General features: G+C 47.4%; 2 protein-coding genes across 2 annotated transcripts in view; both read right to left on the bottom strand.

Annotated features, from left to right (window-relative positions):
• LOC149451804 (uncharacterized) overlaps positions 1-26,176 on the bottom strand; it is a 57,067-nt gene that overhangs the window by 28,584 nt on the left and 2,307 nt on the right. The window contains 1 exon segment of the mRNA XM_089690165.1: positions 22,023-22,934. Coding sequence (XP_089546291.1) covers positions 22,023-22,934 — 912 coding nt within the window.
• LOC149451805 (uncharacterized) lies at positions 2,168-4,346 on the bottom strand. The gene is made up of 3 exons (XM_089690159.1): positions 4,300-4,346; positions 2,487-2,693; positions 2,168-2,362 (listed from the first exon to the last, which is right to left on the bottom strand). Exons 1-3 carry the CDS (start codon positions 4,312-4,314, stop codon positions 2,207-2,209), a joined length of 378 nt encoding a protein of 125 aa, XP_089546285.1. The 5' UTR covers positions 4,315-4,346; the 3' UTR covers positions 2,168-2,206.

Below are 26,176 nucleotides of genomic sequence, written 5' to 3'. Positions count from 1 at the left end.
GGAGCACAAGATGCCCCCAAAGCTGGACTAACAGGTCATATGGCACAAGGCAAGGTATGGCATTATCACACAGATCACTCCACTGCCCCTTTCTCCCTTTCGCAGGATCCTGTCAAAACAAGGATCCAGTCTTGACCCATCAAGGCAAGTACTGTCACTTTAGACCTTCAGGGACTCAGCCCTGCCTTAAATTCAAGGTCCACTGCTTTGGACCTGCACAGCACCCTACAAGAACACCTTGGTCATTAACTAATTGTGCAAGGTTAGGTATACTCAGGGTCCAGTGCCAAGCGGTTGCATTATAGGAAAAAACCCTGCCGTAATCCGAAGCTCCCTCACAGCGGAGCCTGGGTACCATCCATCTAGGCTTCCTAGCCATAAGAATGGATCCGGCCAACCAACTGCTGCTGGAATCACTTGAGAATATGGAGAATATGGCAATAATATGCAGAGAGTTGTACTTCAGTAACCATCAACTTAACCACTTCCTGTCCGGACATTTTCACCCCCTTCCTGTGCAGGGCAATTTTCAGCTTTCAGCGCTATCACACTTTGAATGACAATTGCGCGGTCATGCAACACTGTACCCATATGAATTTTTTACCATTTTTTTGAGACAGATAAAGCTTTATTTTGGTGGTATTTATTCACCGCTGGGATTTTTATTTTTTTTGCTATGTAAATGAAAAAAGTCCAAAAATTTTGAAAAAAAGTGTTTTTCTTATAAAATTTTGCAAATAAATAATCTTTCATCATAAATCTTGGCCAAAATGTATTCCGTTATATTTTTAGTAAAAACAAACAAAATAAGCCAAATTAGTTTATAACCAAAAATTATAATTTTTAAACATTTTTTTTACATTTTTATTTTATATTTTTATATTATTATTTTTGGGTTGTTTTTTTTTTACATACTGTCACCCTAGCAGTACAGTGTCACCATGGTGACACTGTACTTCTTGTGGGGGGTGATGAAGATTTTTTTTTTTTTTTTTTACACTGACTGCTTTTACACCCATATAGGATGTAAAAGCAATCATTTCTCTTTCTCTCTGTCTGCATTCTTGCAGCCATTGAGAAGTACTGAGTGAGCTGTGATTGGTCACAGCTTGTCACATGGTACAAGGCTGTTGTGAATAGCCTTGTACCATGTGACCTCTGTGGTCATTCACAGATTTCACACGTAGTAAGCAATGATGTCACAAGTGACATCTTGCTTACTACTTTGCATGTGATCACTGATTGGCCAATCAGTGATCACATGATCGGGACCTCGCACAGAGGTCCCGTCCAACGATCGGTGTTTCACTGTGTCCAGAGGACACAGTGGGCACCGGATCTCTGTGCGAGGTCCCGTCCAACGATCGGTGTTTCACTGTGTCCGGAGGACACAGTGGGCACCGGATTGCAGTGCTGCGCGCTGCCAGGGAGCGCGCACAGCTAGAAAGGGCGGGTGCCGTTTATGAACAGCAACCCGCCCCTGGAGTGCCACCGCCTTGCCGTTTATAAACAGCAGGCGGACGACAAGTGGTTAAAGACTTGAGACTTTGTGAAAAACAAAGGAGATTCCTGAGAGGGAGGGGTTATATAGTGGAAGACATTCTGTTTGTTTGGTCTACCAATATCCATTCACATATAGGTGGTGCATATCCCAGGTAGCCATGAATATGGCCTGCTCTGTGTCCCATGATATATGAAAAGAAAGAAATCCCTCCACCTAGCACAGCCAGCAAACAATAGAACACATAACTGCCAGAGAACTGCTCTGCTGGAGATCTTGCAACACCCAGGCATGTTACAGAGGACCCAAAGCACATATGCCCCAGGTGCCTAGGTTATGCACCACCTAAGGTGAAAATCAAGTAAGTAACCCTGGGAGAATTGCTCTCTCAGAGATCTTGCTAGACTAGGGCATGGGGAAGAAAAGCCAAGACACACATCCCAGATGTGCAGATCAAGAAACGCTTATAGTGTAAATCAACATTTTTCTGCCAGCTGAACCCCAGAATCTCCATAGATCCAGTCTAGATACATTAATTGTGTCTGCAGCACAGAGAAGGAAGATTATCCGAGAGAAATCCAGGAATACAGGACGGGGAACACAGCTCAGGAAAGTGACCAGGGGATTACAAGCTGATATCACCCAGCCCCCGCCCTACTCTGGACCAATCAGTGAGCAGTATGGGTGGAGGAATGGATTTAGTGTTCATGACCCACCTGTGCTGATCTCTGTAGGAGTGTCCTCCTCTATAAATGTCCCCGTTATTCCATCCTCCTCCATAGACTGCTGATCATCCCTCACATACGCCTCTTCTTCTTCTTCTGATTTAACCTCAACTTTTATATCTATCAGATCTTCACCCTAAACCAAGAGAAGAATGGAAAATATAATCTTTGAAATCTAAATTTTGTTATTGTGATAATACAAAAAAAAAACCACACGTCATCTTCACAAGTTCATTTTCTAAATCCTCTGTCCCACCAACCTTGTAATGGTGAGGGATGGTGTGATCTTCCTGCGTGGAATCCCGGGAATACAGAGGACGGGGACATCTCTCTGGTGGGTTCCTGGTATTAGATGGCTCCATCATATCTTTGCATCCTTCTGAGAACTCCTCCATCACTCCATACTCCTCATCCTCCTCTTTATACTCTTCTTTAACATCAATTTTATCATCCCCGAGGATTCCACTCTGAAAGATATAATAAAACATTTAACGTAACAAACATGTATAAATCAGATCTTCACCCTAAACCAGCAGAATGGCAGAAATAACATCTGTAATATAGAAGGATTTATGATGTGAGATCACATAGAAAATATCATCTTGTAGAGTCCACACATCATCTCCACATGTCAGAGTGTTCCATCACTTTATGTTCCAGACCCTCAACTCCACCGACCTGATGATGGTGAGGGATGATGTGACCTTCCTGTGTGGAATCCTGGGAATACAGAGGACAGGGACATCTCTCTGGTGGGTTCCCATTACTGGATCCATCTACCTGATGATGGTGAGGGATGGTGTGACCTTCCTGTGTGGAATCCCGGGAATACAGAGGACGGGGACATCTCTCTGGTGGGTTCCCATGACTGGATCCATCTGTAGGAAACACACACACTGACTGAATCCATTGTTTCTATGTGTTTATCAGATGATGGGGGATCTAGGTGGATCCTCCGTACTGCTCTCTCCTTTACAATAAAGTCTCCTCTTACCCGGTGATGTGAGGGGCGGCTGATTGTCCATCATGACGTCCTTGTAGAGATCCTTGTGTCCTTCTAAATACTCCCACTCCTCCATGGAGAAATAGACAGTGACACCCTGACACCTTATAGGAACCTGACACACACAATGATACAGTCACCATCCAGACACATCCCTTGTCTGTTACTAAAGAATGTCCCAGAATTCCCGGCACTGCTCACCTCTCCTGTCAGGTAGCCATTGTATTAAAGCCCCACTTCAGACTGAGGTATAATTTGCCTTCACAGGCCCCCCCCCCCACTCCATAGGGTAAAAGCTGGTCACAGGCATTCTGATATCATTACATACAACCCCAAACCAACAGTCCTGCTTTACAAGTGAGGATACTAAAGGTCTGGTCAATGTGATGTCATAGGATGTGTTGACTCCAGATGGAGGGATTTTGGGAGGAGGAGCTGTGAGGTCGGTGTGATGTCATAAGATTCTCTGACTCCTACAAATGACATTTTCCCTCTTTCTTCCCATTTTGAATCTTATAAAATAAAGACATACATATTCCCATCCCCCTAAATAACCCCCCATTCACCGCCACTGATAAAAGTCATATAATCCGTTAGTATAGACTGATGAGGTGAGAAGGTGACCCATCTCCACAATGAGGAGAATGTTCTGGCCCCGGAAGTGGAGGAATGTTGTGCCCCTGAAGGGGTTAATCTGGGTTCCCACACTATATATGTGTGTATCATCATCTGCTGGAGATAAAAGACGTCACAGTGACTATGGAGGAAGAGGACGGACGTGACCATGGGGGAAGAGGACGGACGTGACCATGGGGGAAGAGGACGGACGTGACCATGGGGGAAGAGGACGGACGTGACCATGGGGGAAGAGGACGGACGTGACCATGGGGGAAGAGGACGGACGTGACCATGGAGGGAGAGGACGGACGTGACCATGGAGGGAGAGGACGGACGTGACCATGGAGAGGACGGACGTGACCATGGAGGGAGAGGACGGACGTGACCATGGAGGGAGAGGACGGACATGACGGGGGGTTACTGGGTGTAAATAGGAAATAACATCTTATTACCTCCTCTGCTGCCATTTCCACCAACGTCTCCTCTCTACTTCCTCCCGCCTAACCTGGAACTTTCTATTTATACCTGACATCACTTCCTGTCGGTACTTGGCATCACTTCCTGTCTGTACCTGCAATCACTTCCTGTCTGTACCTGATATCACTTCCTGTCTTCCATAGAGACTTCCTGTCTGGGTAGAAGTGAGATCCCCACCTTGTGGAGCTCAGAGGAACTGCAGCCCCGAGAAGCGTCTGGTAGTGTGACCCCGGCCTTGTGCTGTGTATGGACTGTAGATTCTTATAGATGGGGTCTTCTCAACCAGTGATGCCAATCGTCTGTAAATTTATGGACAGTTTGTAAAAAAATAGGCATTTTTCTCCAGTTCATAAATATCTTCTAGACAGGAGAGAAGTGCCTATCAAAAATATACTTGTCACCATGATCTGAACTCCACATGTGCCGTTCCAAAGCCAGTCGATGGGTGAACTACCGACCTCGGCCCCTGAATGGGCAGAGAGGCTTTTATTAAGGTGTCCCGCTGCCTGATCTAGGGCTGAGCAGGTCGGTTCTCCCTCCGGCTGACTCTAGAAATGCGCATGTGCACTTCTGAGTCGGATTGTTTTTACGAGTCTATTCCTGCCAGACAATTGCCACAGCCAAGAAAAGGAAAAAGGCTGGTGAAATGGGGGAACTCTGGAGGATAAAAGGGGGGATGCTGGGTCACTCTGATGGCAGATGAAAGGGGAATCTCTGGTGGAAGATGAAAGGGGCACTCTGAGGCCAATGAAACGGGGCTGTGCTGCCTTGTATTACACAAGGCATTCTTTAGCATTCAGCAGTGTCTGTCCCCTTAAGGCCTGAGACTTCCTGTCTGCTAACTTGGGAGGAAGTGACCTCATCTCTTCAGACTGAAGAAATTCTACAATGCAAGTACATGTGGGATGCTGTTCCCTCTTCATATATGGGCTTGATTAGACCCCCAAAGTCTGTAAGTACCCCTCCTATGTACTGAGGAATGTTATGTATATAGCTAGGTAGTTAGATATGTACTCATGTCTGTTTATTCTGTTTGTATTTCAGTTTTACCACATTCATCCGCACATTCATTCATTCTCATTATGTCACATGTTATCAGTAAAAGATCATCGGTTATCAATCATCGACTCTTTACTGTGTGGACATCAAAGGTTATACTGCCTGTAATCCTCTGTAACCCTTTCATAACTGCAGAGAAGGCAGGACAGTAAAAAGACTTACACGGTTACTTCAGAGCACATTGTGTGAAAAATCTACAGCAAGCCCCACAACACAGAAAAGACTCTTAACTGTTAATACAGCAGCACGTGTGTGTGAAATCCCCACAGCACAGCCAGTCTAAGGCATAGCAAAGTGAAACTAACTCCGCTTTATGAAAGATATCACTAAATTAACCCTTCCTAAAATCTCGTGCAAACAGGAAGAAAATATGCACAGTACGCTGGAAACTAGGTCACAATGCAGCACGCCGAGAACTTATAACAAATCAGATCTGTCGTCATCCAAAGCAGAAACCGCCAGATCTAAGCATTCAAGTTCCAGGCATTCAAACATCACAGACCTATCGTCAGTCAGTGCTGGGGCAGCCAGGAGTAAGCATACAAGTTCCAGACATTCTAGCGTCACAAACTTGTCTTCAGTCAGCGCTATCGCCGCCAGGGCACAAGCCAAGGCCGAGGCCGCATGCGCCATGGCCTCCTATGCCATACAGGAAGCAGAGCTTATGAAAGAGCAAGGCTACCTAGATGAAGAGCAGAAGAAGAGACAAGCCGAAGGGGAAGCTGAAATAAAAAAGAGACAAGCCGAAGGGGAAGCAGAAATGCTTAGGAGAAAGGCAGAAGTACAAGCCTCTTTACACATACTTAAGCAACAGAAAATAGCTGCAGCAGCCATAGCTGAAGCCGAAGTTCTCGCGAGAGCTGCAGATATTCAGTTTATAGAGAGCGATGTACTGGAAACCCTGATAACACCTCTCAGTACATTCCAACGCACCCGTGAGTACGTGCAATCACAAGCAACCCTGTACCCTGATAAACAGCCTAGTGATGCACCGAAACCATCAAGGACCCAGTTGGCAGCAGACAGCTTTGATGTTATGCATCACTACAAGACTGAACCTGAACCGCCACGTGATAAGTCAACCAATCACGGGCTCAGATACCAAACCGCCAACACGCTAAGAAACCAAGTAGATGGCGATATAACCTCTCCTCGTGCAAAACCAGATCTAGACTACAATAGAGGAGAGCAACCATCTGACCAAAATAGACTTAGTCAAATACCTCAACGAATCCATCAGTCACTATCAGCAAGTAGTCCCGCGTTTGTACCCAGAACAAATGCACCTGACACAGGAAGGGTTACAGACGTGTCGAAATACCTGATGCGCCGTGAGATGGTGAGCACTGGTCTCTTGAAGTTTGACGATCGTCCTGAAAACTACTGGGCCTGGAGGTCATCCTTCCTAAGCAGCACCCAAAACTTAGAGCTGACAGAGAGAAGCTCGACCTACTCGCCAAATACCTAGGACCAGAGTCCTCAGAGCAGGCCAAAAGAATCAGGTCAGTGCATGTCCATGATGCAACAGCAGGACTTGCGATGGTCTGGCAGAGAATGGAAGACTGCTATGGGTCACCTGAAGTAATAGAAGAAGCACTTTTAAAGAAAATTGAAACTTGCCCAAAAATGACAAACAAAGACAATCAGAAGCTGAGAGAGCTTGGAGACCTACTCCTAGAGATAGAAGCAGCAAAGACTAGTGGAACTCTGCCAGGTCTCTTATACTTAGACACAGCACGTGGAGTAGAGCCCATAATCGAGAAGCTCCCTTTCACCCTGCAAGAAAGGTGGGTCTCTCAAGCATCCAGATACAAGAAAGACTATCGAGTTGCATTTCCACCGTTTGTCTTCCTCGCTGAATTCGTTGTAGACCAAGCTAAGACACGCAATGACCCAAGCTTCGCCTTCCTGAACAAGAGAGTTGCAAGCTCCCCAAGGACAGAGAAGCAGCCGCCAGTACACTACAAAGAACGCAGAGCAACAGTGTCTGTGCGGAAGACAGAAGTCCCGCCTGAGGCTGCAGCCAATCAGGAAGACAACACAAGCAAGGAAGTTGAGGATCCAGACAAACAGTGCCCAATACACAACAAGCCTCGTCCACTAAGAAAATGTCACAGTTTCAGAAGTAAGACATTAGAGGAGAGCAAGGCTTGCCTTAAAGACAATCACATTTGTTTCAGATGCTGCGCCTCAGTGCAACATCTTGCAAAAGACTGTAAGAGAGAAATACGGTGCACAGAATGCAACAATGACCGACATCTGTCAGCACTGCACCCAGGACCACCACCATGGAGATCAGAAGTTCCAGCAACTCAAGAAGATCATGGTGGGGAGCAAAAAGAAAGTGCAACACCAGCGATAACTTCAAAGTGCACTGAGATCTGTACAGAACCAGGACTCTCTAGATCATGCTCCAAGATATGCTTAGTCAAAGTGTATCCCAACGGTCTCAGAGAAAAGGCAGTGAAGATGTATACAGTCCTAGACGAACAAAGCAACAGGTCTCTAGCAAAGACAGAGTTCTTCGACCTCTTCGGTGACAAAGGAAGTTCAACTCCATATACCTTGAAGACATGTTCTGGAGTTATAGAGACATCAGGGAGAAGAGCAAACAACTACACCATCGAGTCATTAGATGGAAAGACGCAGCTGACTCTTCCTACCCTCATAGAATGTGACATGATACCAGATGACAGGTCAGAGATTCCCACACCTGAAGTGGCACGTCACTACACTCATCTCATGCAAATAGCAGACAAGATCCCAACACTCAACCCAGAAGCTGCAATCGTCCTTCTACTAGGAAGAGACATACTGAGAGTGCACAAGGTCAGAGAACAATACAATGGGCCGCACAATGCACCATTTGCTCAACGTCTTGATCTTGGATGGGTTATCGTTGGAAATGTATGTCTGGACGGACTTCACAAACCCGCAAAGGTGAATGTCTACAGAACAAATCTGCTGCAGAACGGTTGCACATCATGTCTTTGCCCATGTAACAACAGCATGCAGATTAAAGAGAAACTATCTAACCCAACACATCCCCAGAACATCCAGAGGTTCCTGGAAGATTCAGATCAGCTAGGCCACAAAGTGTTTGAGAGAACTCAAGATGATGACAAACTAGCACCATCTGTTGAAGATAACCTCTTCCTTGAGATCATGGACAGAGAAGTCTTCAAAGACAAAGCAGGCAGTTGGGTAGCCCCACTACCATTCCGTACACCACGGCATCGTCTTCCCAACAACAGAGTGCAAGCAGAGAAACGCCTTGCGCTATTGCAGCGCACTCTTGAAAGAAAGCCAAACATGAACACTTCCAAGAATTCATGCGGAAAATCTTTGACAAAGATCAAGCTGAAAAAGCACCAGCACTGCATGAGAAACAAGAACGCTGGTACTTGCCAATATTCGGAGTGTACCATCCTCAAAAACCAGGTCAGATACTGGTAGTATTTGATTCCAGTGCAAGGCATGAAGGTATTTCCCTTAATGATGTACTTCTCAGCGGACCAGACCTGAACAACACACTTCTTGGAGTCCTTATCAGATTCCGAAGAGAACTTGTTGCAGTAACAGCAGATGTACAGCAGATGTTCTACTGTTTCCTTGTCCGTGAAGACCACAGAGACTACCTGAGGTTCCTATGGTATGAAGACAAAGACCTCAACAAAGGTATCATAGAGTATAGGATGAAAGTACATGTGTTTGGGAACAGTCCCTCACCAGCTGTCGCTATCTACAACTTGAGACGAGCAGCGCAGCAAGGTGACAGACACAACCCTGAAGCCAAACAATTTGTTATGAAAAACGTTTATGTAGATGATGGACTTGCTTCCTTCTCCAGTAGTGGAGAAGCCATTGACATTTTGAAAAGCACTAGAGACTTGCTAGCAGACTCTAACATAAGACTGCACAAAGTGGCTTCCAACAACAGCAAAGTCATGGAAGCATTCCCAGCAGAAGACCGTGCAAAAGACCTCAAAGACCTAGATCTAGGTACAGATTCACCACCCCTTCAAAGAAGCTTAGGGCTTAGTTGGGACTTGAAGACTGACAGCTTCACCTTCCGAGTATCCAGGGAAGAGAAGCCTTTCACAAAGCGAGGTGTCTTGTCTACGGTCAACAGTCTTTACGATCCCTTGGGGTTCGTAGCACCCATCACCATGCAAGGCAAAGCTCTTTTGAGGGAGATTACAACTGAGCTAGAACAAAGTGATTGGGACACACCTCTACCTGAAAAGAAAGAAATGCAGTGGAAGTTGTGGAAAGACTCTTTGCTGGAGCTTGAGCGATTTAGCATCCAAAGACCATACGTCTCTGTTTCTTTGTCTGTTACAAAACGAAGAGAGATACACGTGTTTTCAGATGCATCCACTGTGGCTATAGCAGCTGTAGCCTACCTTAGAGTTATAGACACTCAGGGACAAAGCCATGCAGGATTCATCTTGGGAAAGTCTAAACTGGCTCCAAGACCTGCTCACACGGTCCCACGCTTAGAACTTTGTGCTGCTGTCCTAGCTGTGGAGATAGCAGACTTACTCATTGCAGAACTGGACATCGAGATCCATGCAGTGAACTTCTACACAGACAGCAAGATTGTTTTAGGTTATATCCACAACGCTTCAAGAAGATTCTACACATACGTGTCAAACAGAGTAACACGTATCAGAAAGTGTACAAGTCCAGAACAGTGGCATCACATCAGTACAGACAAGAACCCTGCTGACCATGGGACTAGACTGGTACCAGCTGCTGTCCTCAAACAGACTAACTGGTTCACAGGTCCATCCTTCTTGACTGGACCAGAAACTGAAGAGACTGATCAGAAAGGAACTTTTCAGCTTGTAGAACCAGACCAAGACAAAGAGGTAAGACCTCTAGTTGCAGTTTACAAGACTCTAACCACCAGAGAAGGTCTTGGCTCATGTAGGTTTGAAAGGTTTTCCAGCTGGAAGTCACTCATCCGTGCCATAGGGAAACTCATCTGCTTGGCCAGATCCTTCAGCAAAACAGCCAGTGTTGACCAGGGTAACAATGACTATCTTGAGCAAGCCAATGTCACCATTATCAGATGTGTTCAGCAGGAAGCCTTCAAGGAAGAAATTCAAGGTCTTCTCAAGAAAGAAGAACTTTCTAAACACAGCCCACTCAAAAAGTTGAACCCTGTCCTTGATGAAGATGGAGTGATGAGACTTGGAGGTCGTCTACCCGCAGCTGATACGACTATTCTAGAAAAACATCCCATTGTCATACCCAAGAATCATCACGTTGCCGTTCTTCTGACAAGACACCATCATGAGCAAGTTGCACATCAAGGTCGCCACCTCACTGAAGGAGCAGTCCGCTCAGCTGGATTGTGGATCCTAGGAGGCAAAAGACTAGTCTCCAGTGTGATTAACAAATGTGTAACTTGCAAGAAAATCAGAGGAAAACTTGAAGTCCAGAAGATGTCAGACTTACCTTCAGACAGGCTGGCTTCAGATCCTCCATTCACAAATGTAGGCCTAGACGTTTTTGGTCCTTGGAACATTTCTTCTCGCAAGACCAGAGGAGGCAGTGCAGAGAGCAAACGCTGGGCTGTTCTTTTCTCGTGTATGAGTACCAGAGCAGTTCACATTGAAGTAATTGAGTCTCTATCTACCTCAAGCTTCATCAATGCCTTGAGAAGATTTTTCTCCATTCGAGGACCAGCAAAACAGATTCGTTCTGATTGTGGCACAAACTTTATTGGAGCCTGCAAGGAATTGAAGATCGTTGCAACAGACTCAGAGACAAGTAACTATCTTCAAAACCAAAGATGCACTTGGATCTTCAATCCTCCTCATGCCTCACATATGGGAGGAGCTTGGGAGAGGATGATTGGAGTAGCTCGCCGCATTCTAGATGCAATGCTTCTAAAGATTGGATCTACTCGTCTCACACACGAAGTCTTAACCACGCTGATGGCTGAAGTCATGGCTATCGTGAACGCCAGACCTTTGGTCCCAGTGTCTACTGACCCAGAGATGCCAACCGTCTTGACACCAGCAACATTGCTGACCCAGAAGATGGAGATGGTGACAGCTCCCAACGGGGACTTTGATCTTAAAGACTTGTACACCAAGCAATGGAAACAAGTTCAAAGCCTTGCCGATATCTTCTGGAAGAGATGGAGGCAGGAGTACCTGACGACCCTCCAACCACGTAACAAATGGCAAGCCGACAAGCCCAACTTACAAGTTGGAGATGTTGTTCTACTAAAAGACTCTCAGGCCCACAGGAACGAGTGGCCAATTGGACTCATTGTGGGGACTGATGCTAGTAGTGATAGCAGAGTCAGGAAAGTAGAGGTCAGAGTAGTAAAACAGGGCACCCCTAAGGTGTACCTTAGACCCATCACGGAAGTCATTTTACTCCAGGAGTTTAATAGTGGCATATCATTATTATGCCAGGTGGGGAGTGTGCTGCCTTGTATTACACAAGGCATTCTTTAGCATTCAGCAGTGTCTGTCCCCTTAAGGCCTGAGACTTCCTGTCTGCTAACTTGGGAGGAAGTGACCTCATCTCTTCAGACTGAAGAAATTCTACTATGCAAGTACATGTGGGATGCTGTTCTCTCTTCATATATGGGCTTGATTAGACCCCCAAAGTCTGTAAGTACCCCTCCTATGTACTGAGGAATGTTATGTATATAGCTAGCTATGTAGTTAGATATGTACTCATGTCTGTTTATTCTGTTTGTATTTCAGTTTTACCACATTCATCCGCACATTCATTCATTCTCATTATGTCACATGTTATCAGTAAAAGATCATCGGTTATCAATCATCGACTCTTTACTGTGTGGACATCAAAGGTTATACTGCCTGTAATCCTCTGTAACCCTTTCATAACTGCAGAGAAGGCAGGACAGGGGCACTTTTGTGGCAGACAAAAGGGGCCACTCTAGTTGATGAAAAGGTGCACTCTGGCTGATAAAAGGGGGTACTCTGGCTGATAAAAGTGGGTACTCTGGCTAATGAAAGGGGCCACTCTGGCTGATGAAAGGGGGTACTCTGGCTGATGAAAGGGGGCACCCTGGCAGATAAAAGGGAGCACTCTGTGGGTACTGTGGTGGCAGATGAAAAGGGGGCAGGTTGGTGGCTGATGAAATTGGGCACAATGACAGAAAAAAGGGGTTATTCTGGCTGTTGAACTGGGATACTTTGGCAGACAAAAGGGGGCACTCTGGCATATGAAAGGGTGCATTCTGGCTGATGAAAGGGGTACTCTAGAAAATAGGGGACAGGTTGGCGGCTGATGAAATGGGGCACTTTGGTAGACAAAAGGGGGCATATGAAATGGTGCATTCTGGCTAATGAAAGAGGGCACTCTGGCTGATGAATGGGGGCCCCTTGGATAATAAATGGGGACACTGGCTGAAAAAAGAGGGCACTCGGGGGGGAGGGGGGATAAAAAGGGGTACTCTGGAGAAACTCTGGTGGCAGATGAAAGGAGGAACTCTGGTGGTATTCTGGCAGCAGATAAAAGGGGGCACTCTGATGAAATGGGGTGTTCTGAAAGATAAAAGCAGGCACTCTGACTGATGAAAGGAGGCATCCTGGCTGATGAAGAGGGGTACTCTAGAAAATAGAAAAGGAAACTCTGGGGGTACAAAGGCAGTAGAAGAAAGTGGACATGCTGGGGGCAGGTGAAAGGGGAACTCTGCCTAAAGTCTATTCCCACCAGAAGGTTGCCACAGCCAAGCAAGGTAAAGGAGAGCACTCTGGCTGATGAAAGGGGCACACTGGACGATAAAAGGGGTCATTCTAGGGGCAATCTGGTGGCAGATGAAATTCTGGATGATGAAAGAGGGCATACTGTCAGATAAAAGGGGGACATACTGGGGATAATCTGGACGGCGTTTGAAAGGGAGGACTCTGGTGGCAGATGTAAGGGGCACTCTGGCTGAAGAACTGGACCCTGGGGCACTCTGGCAGACGAAAGAGGTCACTCTGGTGTTTCTGGGGGAACTCTCTCGGCAGATGAAAGGCGTCACTCTGGCTGACTAAAGGGGGCACTCAAGCAGAGGAAAGATGACATTCTGGTTGATGAAAGGGGACACACTGGGGTTATTTTGGAGGGTGCTGGAAAGGGAGGACTCTAGTGGCAGATGAAATGGGGTTCTCTCAGGGCAGATGAAAGGGGACACTCTGGAAGATGTGGGGGGGGTAACCTGGTAGATGAAAAGAGGCACTTTGAAGGTACTCTGGCAGCAGATGAAAGGGGGGATGTTGGTGACCGGTGAAAGGGGCCACCCTGGCAGCAGATGAAAAGCAGCACTCTCACTGATGAAATGGGGCAATCTGGCAGATAAAAGGGGCTCTCTGGCTGATGAACTGAGGAACTCTGGCAGATGATATGGGACACTCTGGCTGATGAACTGGGGTGCTCTGGCTGATGAAGTGGGGTGCTCTGGCTGATGAAGTGGGGTGCTCTGGCTGATGAACTGGGGCACTCTGCCAGATGAAAGGGGGCACTCTGGCAGAAGATGAGAGGTGGCACTTTGGCTGATGAATGAGGGCCCCCTGGTTGATAAATGGGGACACTGGCTGATAAAAGGGGGCACTCTGGGGGATATAAGGGGGTACTCTGTGACAATCTAGAGCTGGGGTGGGCAACTGTGGCCCTCCAGCTGTTGTAGAACTACAAGTCCCATGAGGCATTGCAAAACTGACAGTTACAAGCATGACTCCCAAAGGCAGAGGCTTGATGGGACTTGTAGTTCACCAACAGCTGGAGGGCCATAGTTGCCCACCCCTGATCTAGAGGGTAAGAGGGGGCTTTCTGAGGCCACTCTTGTGGCAGATGAAAGGTGGAATTCTGGAAGCAGATGAAAGGGGGCACTCTGGGGGTGTTCTGGCGGCAGAAGGGGGCACTCAGGCTGATGAAAGGAGGCACTCTGGCAGATAAAAGGGGATTCTCTGGCAGAGGAAAGTAGGCATATTAGGTGTATTTTGGAGGGAGGTTGAAAGGGGGTATTCTGGCAGCAGATGAAAGGGTGCCCTCAAGGTAGATGAAAGGGGGACTCTGGCAGATGAAAGGGGGCACTCTGGCAGACGAAAGGGGGTACTCTGAGGGCAGATAAAAGGAGGCCTCAAGGCAGATGAGAGGGGCTCTCTGGCAGACAAAAGAGGGCACTCTAATGGCAGATGAGGGGGCATTCTGGCTGAATATATTCCTACCAGACATTTGCAATGGCCAAGCAAAGGGAAGGGACTGAAGGTACATTTAAGGAGACGCTCTGGCTGATTAAAGGGGGCACTCTGGCTGATGAACTGGGGCTCTCTATCAGATGAAAGGGGGCACTCTGGCAGAAGATGAGAGGTGGCACTTTGGCTGATGAATGAGGGCCCCCTGGTTGATAAATGGAGACACTGGCTGATAAAAGGGGGATCTCTGGGGGATATAAGGGGGTACTCTTTGACAATCTAGAGGGGGCTTTCTGAGGCCACTCTTGTGGCAGATGAAAGGTGGAATTCTGGAAGCAGATGAAAGGGGGCACTCTGGGGGTGTTCTAGCGGCAGAAAGGGGCACTCAGGCTGATAAAAGGAGGCACTCTGGCAGATAAAAGGGGATTCTCTGGCAGAGGAAAGGGGGCATATTAGGTGTATTTTGGAGGGAGGTTGAAAGGGGGTATTCTGGCAGCAGATGAAAGGGGGCCCTCAAGGTAGATGAAAGGGGGACTCTGGCAGATGAAAGGACGTACTCTGAGGGCAGATGAAAGGAGGCCTCAAGGCAGATGAGAGGGGCTCTCTGGCAGACAAAAAAGGGCACTCTGATGGCAGATGAGGGGGCATTCTGGCTGAATATATTCCCACCAGACATTTGCAACGACCAAGCAAAGGGAAGGGACTGAAGGTACATTTAAGGAGACGCTCTGGCTGATGAAAGGGGGCAATCTGGTGGCATAAGAGTGAGTGGAGGACTGTGTCCATTGTGTTGGGTCAAAAGACGAGGTTAAGCTGAAAGGCTGAGATGTAGTCAGTATGTTAACATTAATGGGGACGTTAAAATCACCAAGAATGATAGCGGGTATATCAGAGAAGAGAAAGTAGAGTAGCCAGGCACAGAAGTTTTCAAGGAAACGTGACACTGGACCAGGAGGCCGATAGATCACTGCAATCCTCAGGGAAATTAGAGAAAACAGAGGAATACAGTGAAGAGAATAGAGAGGGAGGGGTAGGGAAGGACAAAAAAGGTGCTCAATGAGGATAGAAGCAAACCAACTCCACCACCTTTCCGACCACTGGGTTTGGGTGAGTTCAGTGGAGGCCTCCATGGTAGAGGCAGAGTCAAATGCTTGAAGCCAGGTTTCAGTAATTGCATGTAGGTTAAGGGACTGAGAGACAAAAAAAGTCAGACAGAGGTGAGCTTATTACAGACAGACCCGGCATTCTAGAAAACACATGAGCAGGGGGGTGGTATTAGGAAGCAGGGACATCAAGAATAAACTGGGTGGATTTTGGCTATTTCCAGAGGAATGAGGGTACCGGGTATGTGGTTGGTAGTGAAATACTGGAGGACCAGGGTTAGGGGAGATATCCCCAAAGATCAGAAGGAGGGTAAGGAAAGTAAGATGGGAGCGGGATGTGTATAAGTGCACATGCCTCCCTGTCCTGGTGTAAGGAATAGTAGAGGGGGCATATTAACCTCCTTAGCGGTATTCCCGAGTGTAGCCGTGCGGCGTTGCTCATGGAGTCCCTGCAGCACTTACCTTGTCCTTTGCTCCCACGATGCGTCCCCTGCAGCGTCCCTGGCCATCTCCTCTGGCATCCGGCTTCCGTGTTCTGGTCCCTGTGACGTCGGGACGTACGGGCACCGGAACCGGCGGCAAATTTGAAATTTTTTTAAAAATGTCATTTTTTTTAAAATGACTATTACATAGTAAAACATTGCTGTTTTAATGCATTTCACATACATTTTGTCCCGAGTGCTTTGTCCTGTCCCCTGCCTGCATTTTGACTGTTCTTTCTGCCTGGAAACTTAGAAAAGTCCATGGCGTCCAAAAAGCGTCCCTTTACGTCAAAAGCGGTTTTAGACCGGCTAGAGAACAGCGATAGTAAATCAGAACCACTTGCAGAACTGAGTGATAATGATTCGTGGGGGAAATTCCTCATCAGACACTGAAAACGATTTTGCGACTTTGCTCAGCGATGTGCGAATTTGCCTCTGTATTTCACATTTCAGTATTTTTGGTTTGATTATATTATTGAATTAAATTTATTATTATATTATTATTTTTTATGATTATTTATTAAATTATAATTTATGATTTTGTGTTTCAAATTTTATCATATCCGGAATGTTTACTAGACTCTTGTTCAGACAGATTTCAGTGAGTTATTCCTAAATATTACAGCCTACAATAAAAAACTACATATTTCCATGCAAACAAATGGTACCGCTTACAGCACCAAAAATCGGAAAGAATCATACCGCTAGGGAGGTTAAAGGGTAGAGGGAGTGGGAATCAGACTTGTAAGAGATGCTTTAGAAAATGTTGGCTTGCTTGAGGTCAGCCCAGAATGGAGCAGAAGTCTCTGTTGCATCTTCTTACTGCTGTAGTTAAGCTACAAAAAAGATGCCCTGATTGTGATTTGCCCCTTGTCTGTGACCCCCTCCCCCATAAGCTGAGCTAAATTTAAAGAGAGATGGGGAAGGGAAGGATCCATCAACTAGGAGCTGATAAGAGACATATGAATTGAGGGGAATCTGTCAAAACCAGATCAGCCAAAGGCCGAAGTCATAAAGGATAATTAATTCTGGAATTACTGAGGTTGTTGGTTCAAATCCCAACCACGGCACCACCTGCCTGCAGTTTGCTTGTTCTCCCTGTGCCTGCGTGGGTTTCCTCCGGGTACTCTGGTTTCCTCCCACACTCCAAAGACATGCTGGTAGGTTAAGTGGCTCCTGTCTAAATTGTCCCTAGTATGTGTATGTATGAATGTGAGTTAGGGACCTTAGATTGTACGCCCCTTGAGGGTTAGGGACTGATGTGAATGTACAATATATATGTAAAGCGCTGTGTAAATTGATGGCGCTATATAAGTACCTGAAATAAATAAATGATCACAAAAGGCAAAAGGAAAATCAATCACCACAAATATAGACAAGGTTTAACAGATGCTTTAGATCAGTGGTTCTCAACCTTTCTAACGCCGCGACCCCTTAATACAGTTCCTCATGTTGTGGTGACCCCCAACCATAAAATTATTTTCGTTGCTACTTCATAACTGTAATTTTGCAGTAGGAGGAATAGTGCCCCATCATTGGTGTCAGTGGGAGGAATAGTGCCCCATCATTGGTGTCAGTGGGAGGAATAGTGTCCCATCATTGGTATCAGTGGGAGGAATAGTGTCCCATCATTGGTATCAGTGGGAGGAATAGTGCCCCATCATTGGTGTCAGTGGGAGGAATAGTGCCCCATCATTGGTATCAGTGGGGGGCAATAGTGTCCCATCATTGGTATCAGTGGGAGGAATAGTGCCCCATCATTGGTGTCAGTGGGAGGAATAGTGCCCCATCATTGGTGTCAGTGGGAGGAATAGTGCCCCATCATTGGTATCAGTGGGAGGAATAGTGCCCCATCATTGGTGTCAGTGGGAGGAATAGTGCCCCATCATTGGTATAAGTGGGAGGAGGAATAGTGCCCCATCCTTGGTGTCAGTGGGGGGAGGAATACTGCCCCATCCTTGGTGTCAGTGGGGGGAGGAATAGTGCCCCATCCTTGGTGTCAGTGGGGGGAGGAATAGTGCCCCATCCTTGGTGTCAGTGGGGGGAGGAATAGTGCCCCATCCTTGGTGTCAGTGGGGGGAGGAATCGTGCCCCATCCTTGGTGTCAGTGGGGGGAGGAATCGTGCCCCATCCTTGGTGTCAGTGGGGGGAGGAATCGTGCCCCATCCTTGGTGTCAGTGGGGGGAGGAATCGTGCCCCATCGTTGGTGTCATTTGGGGGAGGAATCGTGCCTCATCGTTGGTGTCAGTGGGGGGAATAGTGTCCCATCGTTGGTGTCAGTGGGAGGAATAGTGCCCCATCGTTGGTGTCAGTGGGGGGAATAGTGTCCCATCGTTGGTGTCAGTGGGAGGAATAGTGCCCCATCGTTGGTGTCAGTGGGAGGAATAGTGTCCCATCGTTGGTGTCAGTGGGAGGAATAGTGTCCCATCGTTGGTGTCAGTGGGAGGAATAGTGCCCCATCGTTGGTGTCAGTGGGAGGAATAGTGCCCCATCATTGGTATTAGTGACACCAATGATGGGGCACTATTCCCACTGACACCAATGATACTTACCTTGCAGACCCCTGCTCCAGCCTGGGCTCGCTCGCTCCCTCCCTCTCCCATGGTACCAACACTTACCTGTCAGGTGTCTTCCTTCTCCGGCCGCTCTCCTCCTCTTCACTCGCTCGATCTTCGCGGTGCCGCTCGGCTCCTCCTCTCCAAGTTCCACCTCTTTGCCGGTGATTGGCCGCCTGTGTGCCTCTCCTGAGCTACAGTGCCGGCGGCCAATCACAGGCGAGGATTGATCTCGAGGTGTGTCCAGATGACAGGGGCGGCATGTCATCCCGCCCACACCTGGAGACGGCGGTGGCGGTGGCGGCGGCGGCGGCGAGGAGCGGTGTCTCGGTTCCTAAGACCATCGGAAATATGTGTTTTCCGATGGTCTTAGGCGACCCCTGTGGAAGCGTCGTTCGACCCCCAAAGGGGTCGCGACCCCCAGGTTGAGAACCGCTGCTTTAGATCATTTACCATAATGATTGCAAAGGGTCAGCACAGAGCACTGAAATGGTGAACATGGATTTTTAAGTAGCAGCATTTACGGGTGAAAGAGCAGAGAAGATATGATGAGAGCATGACTGACATTGCTAGAGGGTCTATTCATTTTGCTGCCACATACTGGGATGTATGACATCATTTGCCTAGGCATGGAAATCAGGAAGTAACTGAAGAAATGTAAACAAAACAGTTTAAAACATGTAAATATGATAGACTTGGCAATTGCCATTTTATTCCCCAGGGCCTCTGCTGTCAGAAAAAAATGTTTGGGGTTTTTAACTAATCTTCAGACCCAAAAGGTGCTTGTTAACATGCATGAAAAAAATATGCAAAAACATCTCTGGCAGGGAAAGGGTTAATGTGAGCTAGATGGAATCACTCCCCTATGGTCATGCTCTACATTAAAGCTCCTCCTAGTTGTAGCCTGGTAATACCATTGCTGGGAGGTCTCATCATTTAGCCGCTACACATTTCTCATCTTTATACACTGCTCAAAAAAAAATGAAAGGAACACTTTTTAATCAGAGTCTAGTATTAAGTCAATGACACTCCTGTGATATTGATCTGGTCAAGTAAGTCACAGAGGGGGTTGTTAATCAGTTTCAGCTGCTTTGGTGTTAATGAAATTAACAACAGGTGCACTAGATGGGCAACAATGAAACGACCCCCAAAACAGGAATGGTTTTACAGGAGGATGCCACTGACATTTTTTCCCTACTCATCTTTTCTGACTGTTTTTCGCTAGTTTTGCATTTGGCTAGGGTCAGTGTCACTACTAGTAGTATGAGGCCATACCTGGACCCTACAGAGGTTGCACAGACAGTCCAACTCCTCCAGGATGGCACATCAATACGTGCCATTGCCAGGTTTGCAGTCTCCCAGCACGGTCTCAAGAGCATGGAGGAGATTCCAGGAGACAGGCAGTTACTCTAGGAGAGCTGGACAGGGCCATAGAAGGTCCTTAACCCATCAGCAGGACCGGTATCTGCTCCTTTGTGCAAGGAGGAACAGGATGAGCCCTGCCAGAGCCCTACAAAATGACCTCCAGCAGGCCACTGGTGTGAATGTCTCTGACCAAACAATCAGAAACAGACTTCATGAGGGTGGCCTGAGGGCCCGATGTCCTCTAGTGGGCCCTGTGCTCACTGCCCGGCACCATAGAGCTCGATTGGCATTTGCCATTGAACCCCAGAATTGGCAGGTCTACCACTGGCACCCTGTGCTTTTCACAGATGAGAGCAGGTTCCCCCTGAGCACATGTGACAGACATGAAAGGGTCTGGAGAAGCCGTGGAGAACATTCTGCCTGTAACATGGTTCAGCATGACTGTTTTGGTGGGGGGTCAGTGATGGTCTGGGGAGACATATCCATGGAGGGACGCACAGACCTCTACAGGCTACACAATGGCACCCTGACTGCCATTAGGCATCGGGATGAAATGCTTGGACCCATTGTCAGACCCTACGCTGGTGCAGTGGGTCCTGGGTTCTTCCTGGTGCACGACAATGCCCGGCCTCATGTGGGGAGAGTATGCAGGCAGTTCCTGGAGGATGAAGGAATTGATACCATTGAATGGCCCCCACGCTCGCCTGACCTAAATCCTATAGAACCCCTCTGGGATGTTATGTTTCGGTCCATCTGACACCACCAGGTTGCACCTCAGACTGTCCAGGAGCCCAGTGATGCCCTGGCCCAGATCTGGGAGGAAATCCCCCAGGACACCATCCGCCGTCTCATTAGGAGCCTCCCCCAACATTGTCAGGCATGCATACAAGCACGTGGGGGCCATACAAACTACTGAGGACCATTCTGAGTCTCTGCAATGACATTTCAGCACAATGGACTCGCCTGCTGCATCATTTCTTCACTTTGATTTTCGGGGTGTCTTTGAATTCAGTCCTCTGTAGGTCGATCATTTCCATCAAACGATGGGGTGTCCTTACATTCCTAACACATTACCCGTCCATGTCAGTATAGAGATCCAGCAGATTTCTCCCCATTGAGATCTGATGGGTTTTCAAAGTCTTCCTTTCATTTTTTGAGCCATGTATAAATGTCTCCTGATATTTAAGGGTCTGTTTATAAAAAATTACATAGCAATTCTGGTGAAAGTGCGTGTACATCCCTTCTGTGCAAATGGAGGTAAAAAAACAAAGAAACCAGGCCTGACATCGCAAACTAAAGGGTTGATAAAAATATAAAATTTGTTGGTCAAGTGTGATAAGCATTTGCCCATTTGTTATAGATTTGGTCTATTTAATTAATGTAGTGATTTCCTATGATAGTCAGCTCCATCTAGTGGCCATAATGGGGCATTTTTCTTGAAATGCCTCCATCAGGAAAAACTGATCAATACTGCATTATGGCCACAGATGGAGCCATTGGTCATAGGAAGTAATTTCATGAAATAAAAAACAATCCACATTTGTTATGGATGAGTGAATGTTGGTCCCATTTGTTTAACTATTTTTTTTAAAATAAACTCTTTAAGTGTTTGTGAAATCTTCCACCACAAAATGTACTCAGCCAATGAAATGTATTGTCTCCATTTTTATTCTCCTCCTGCTGTCAATGGCCAACCCGGTCCCACACTTCATCCACATCTTTGGTGACCTCTGATCTCCTTATGAACGGTTTCTTCCATGATGAAGATCAGCCATGGATTATATCTGAGGTGTATATCAGGGTGTGCTTCTTCCCCACGAGAGCTGGAATGTCCAGCAACATTCATCTAGAAGACATTTCCCGCACTAAAGGCACTATTACACCTCCAGGGTTGTGTGGGATCCCCTGATGTACAAGAAGACAGGACTTCAGTGAGGAAAATTTCCCTCACTCAGGACAGGAAAGTGGCTTCTCCCCCATGTGAGATTTCTGATGTCTGGAAAGACAGAACTTATCTGAAAAACATTTCCCGCACTCAAGACAGGAATACGGCTTCTCCCCCGTATGTGATCTCTGATGTGTGACAAGATCTGATTTTTGCACAAAACATTTCCCACACTCAGTACAGGAATGCGGCTTTTCGCCTGTGTGCAATCTCTGATGCCTGTAAAGACTGAACTTCTGTGAAAAACATTTCCCACAAAAAGGACAGGAATACGGCTTCTCCCCCGTGTGAGACCTTTGATGTATGACAAGATCTGATTTTTGTATACAACATTTCCCGCACTCGGGACAGGGAAATGGCTTCTCACCTGTGTGTAATTTCTGATGTTTGTAAAAATAAGACTTTCCTGAAAAACATTTTCCACACTCAGGACAGGAATATGGCTTTTCCCCCATGTGAGACCTCTGATGTCTGAAAAGATTGGCCTTCTGTGAGAAACCTTTTCCACACTCAGGACAGGAAAATGGTTTCTCCCCTGTATGAGACATTTGATGAGTGACAAGCTTTGATTTATCTACAAAATATTTCCCACACTCGGGACAGAAAAATGGAGTCTCCCCCGTGTGAAATCTCTGATGTCTGTAAAGATGGGACTTCTGTGAAAAACATTTCCCGCACTCAGAACAGGAATAAGGCTTCTCACTTCTCATTTCGGTTGGAAAGATGACCCGGTCCCACACAGTCTGAAGTTCCTCAGAATACGAGGAATCCAATGGTCCATCTACACTGGGTGGTGCCGGATGGACATTGGAGGGAGCCGGGTTTTCTCCTGGACTATACTGTGTGATGTCCTCATCTTCTACTTTCCAGTCTGGAGACAAAGTGAGACAATCCTCGGAGGTTTTCCTCATCTCCCGGCCATGGACTAAAATACAAAGACAAAGAGGATTACTAGACAGGAGCTGATTGGTTCCCCCAAACCAGGACTCCGCCCACATCAGGCAGCTTGGTCTCTGAGGAGCTTACAATTCCACCCTCAAGGGAACTAGGAAATGGCTCCTCTGATCTCCTACCAGGTCATTTCTTTATTCATGGACCTTAGTCAGAGAGTGAGGAAACAACCAGAACTGTCTTTTATAGGAGGGACAGTGATGAGGGGATTATAGGACGAGGGTCCCCACCCCCTCTATCACTCATCGCCATCTTCCCAACACAAGAAGTACTGCACTTCCTTATTTAGTCCATGATTTAGTCATGAAGAACAGCGGGGCTGAGCCCCACCAGAGGTCAGAGAGTGAGGATGGGGGGAGAACAACCAAGATGAAGACTGAACTGATCCTGAAGACCACCATCATTGAGGTATTGACTACTCCCTCATTATCACGTTCTCTTCTCCATCTACACCTCCTCCCTTGGCCAACTCATACACTCTCATGGCTTCAACTACCACCTCTATGCCGACGACACACAAATCTATCTCTCAACCCCCCACCTCACCCCCTCAGTCTCCGCCCGAATCACAAACCTACTGTACGACATAGACTGGATGTCGCTCCACTTCCTTAAACTGAACCTCTCCAAAACCGAGCTCCTAGTTTTCCCCCCAGCCCGGACACCACCCCTCATTGACTTTTCCATCACATCCAACAACGCCACCATCAAACCCGCCCCGCAGGCCAGAGTACTTGGTGTCATTCTGGACTCCAATCTATCCTTCCAGCCCCAAGTCCAATCTTTAACAAACTCATGCAGACTCCACCACCGCAACATCGCCAAAATCCGCACGTTCCTAACCCCAGAAACTACTAAGCAGCTCATCCACTCCCTCATCATATCACGACTCGACTACTGCAACTCCCTCCTCACTGGCCTGCCTCGCCACAGGCTATTCCCGCTTCAGTCGATCCTGAATACGGCTGCCAGACTCATTCACCTTTCCAACCGCTCCGTTTCCACCACCCCCCTCTGCCAATCCCTCCACTGGCTTCCGATTGCCCAACGGATCAAATTCAAAATCCTAACACTGACGTACAAAGCCGTCCACCATACTGCCCCGAACTACATCACTGACCTAATATCCAAGTACCGCCCAGCACGCACACTCCGCTCCTCACAAGACCTCCTTCTCTCTAGTTCCCTGGTCTCCTCCTCCCATGCCCACCTCCAGGACTTCTCCAGGGTGTCACCCATCCTCTGGAACTCCCTGCCCCAACCCATCAGATTATCACCTACTCTCCTCTCCTTTAGGTGCACCCTGAAAACACACCTCTTCAAGGAAGCCTACCCCACCCCCTGCTAACTTGCCGACCTCCTCCACTCTTCCTACCACCCCATCCCCCACAGCTATCTCCTCCTGTGCCACCATCCCCTCCCTCCTAGATTGTAAGCTCCAAGGAGCAGGGCCCTCAATCCCCTCATGTTTTGCATTGTATTGGTATTGTTCTGTCACATGTTCTGTCCCCCTTTGTAATGTACAGCGCAGAGCGAACTGTTGGTGCTTTATAAATACTGTATAATAATAATAATCACTGAAGGATGTTATCACATTATTATCGACATGTAAAAGTCTGTGCTCCAATCACATCATCAGATATAAAATGTCCCCTTGCGACACAGTGGGTGTAAAAAAAAATAATCCATATTATGTTTATATATAGCAGTGGGTGGAGGGTAGAATAGCAGAAGTCAGGACTATGGAATGTACAACATATTGTATAGGTTACAATAATTAGGACTATATGGTATCAGGAGTATGTAAAGTACAATAGAGAGTATATAATACAAGGGTCAGGACTATGTAACTTACAAAAAAGACCTCAAGATCTTCAAGGTCTGAAGAAGGAGCCTATTGAGCATGCTCCGAAATGCATTACCGCCCCTTTCACCTGCTACATCTGACTCTGCTCTCCAAGCTTCATTTTTGATGCACAGGTACATCCTGGACTCTACTTCCTGATCCTATAGGCATAGCTTGCTGCTGGACGGCTGGATGTCTCGCCGGGATCCAATTACCACACAATGAGCCTTTTTAACCGTTTATCTTGTAAGTGCAAATTTTCCATTGTCTACTAATAAATTGTTAATACTGCACTTAGAGGCGCCTTCCTCTCTTTTTCTTGTCACAGTACAGGGAATGACCAGAGACTGCGGACACAGTACAGGAGATGACCAGAGACTGCGGACACAGTACAGGAGATGACCAGAGACTGCGGACACAGTACAGGAGATGACCAGAGACTGCGGACATAGTACAGGGGATGACCAGAGACTGCGGACACAGTACAGGGGATGACCAGAGACTGCGGACACAGTACAGGAGATGACCAGAGACTGCGGACACAGTACAGGAGATGACCAGAGACTGCGGACACAGTACAGGGGATGACCAGAGACTGCGGACACAGTACAGGGGATGACCAGAGACTGCGGACACAGTACAGGGGATGACCAGAGACTGCGGACACAGTACAGGAGATGACCAGAGACTGCGGACACAGTACAGGAGATGACCAGAGACTTCGGACAGTACAGGGAATGACCAGAGACTGCGGACACAGTACAGGGGATGACCAGAGACTGCGGACACAGTACAGGAGATGACCAGAGACTGCAGACACAGTACAGGAGATGACCAGAGACTGCAGACACAGTACAGGAGATGACCAGAGACTGCGGACACAGTACAGGAGATGAGACTGCGGACACAGTACAGGAGATGAGACTGCGGACACAGTACAGGAGATGACCACAGACTGCGGACACAGTACAGGAGATGACCACAGACTGCGGACACAGTACAGGAGATGACCACAGACTGCGGACACAGTACAGGAGATGACCACAGACTGCAGACAGTACAGGGGATGACCAGAGACTGCAGACAGTACAGGGGATGACCAAAGACTGCGGACAGTGCAGGGGATGACCAGAGAAAGTAAAGGAGATTACCAGAGACTGCGGACCTTTGGGGAAGGGAGGGGGAGCGGGTACCCGAATTTACCCGCTCCAATTTCCGCGGAGTTGTCCTTCCTTCTTCCCGCGGTGGCTTCTATGACAGCCAGATGCCCACTGCGAATGTGCGAGAAGCGCTGCGCTTTGTGAATGGCCCGGAGCCTTCTGGGACCTGTCATGTGTCCCAGAAGTCACCAGACCATTCACAAAGTGCAG

The sequence above is a fragment of the Staurois parvus genome, unplaced genomic scaffold, assembly GCF_062004578.1.
Source record: "Staurois parvus isolate SC_StPar_1 unplaced genomic scaffold, SC_StPar_1.0 ptg000519l, whole genome shotgun sequence".
In the NCBI taxonomy this organism is placed as follows: Eukaryota; Metazoa; Chordata; class Amphibia; order Anura; family Ranidae; genus Staurois; species Staurois parvus.
This window is presented reverse-complemented; position numbering and strand designations above follow the sequence as displayed.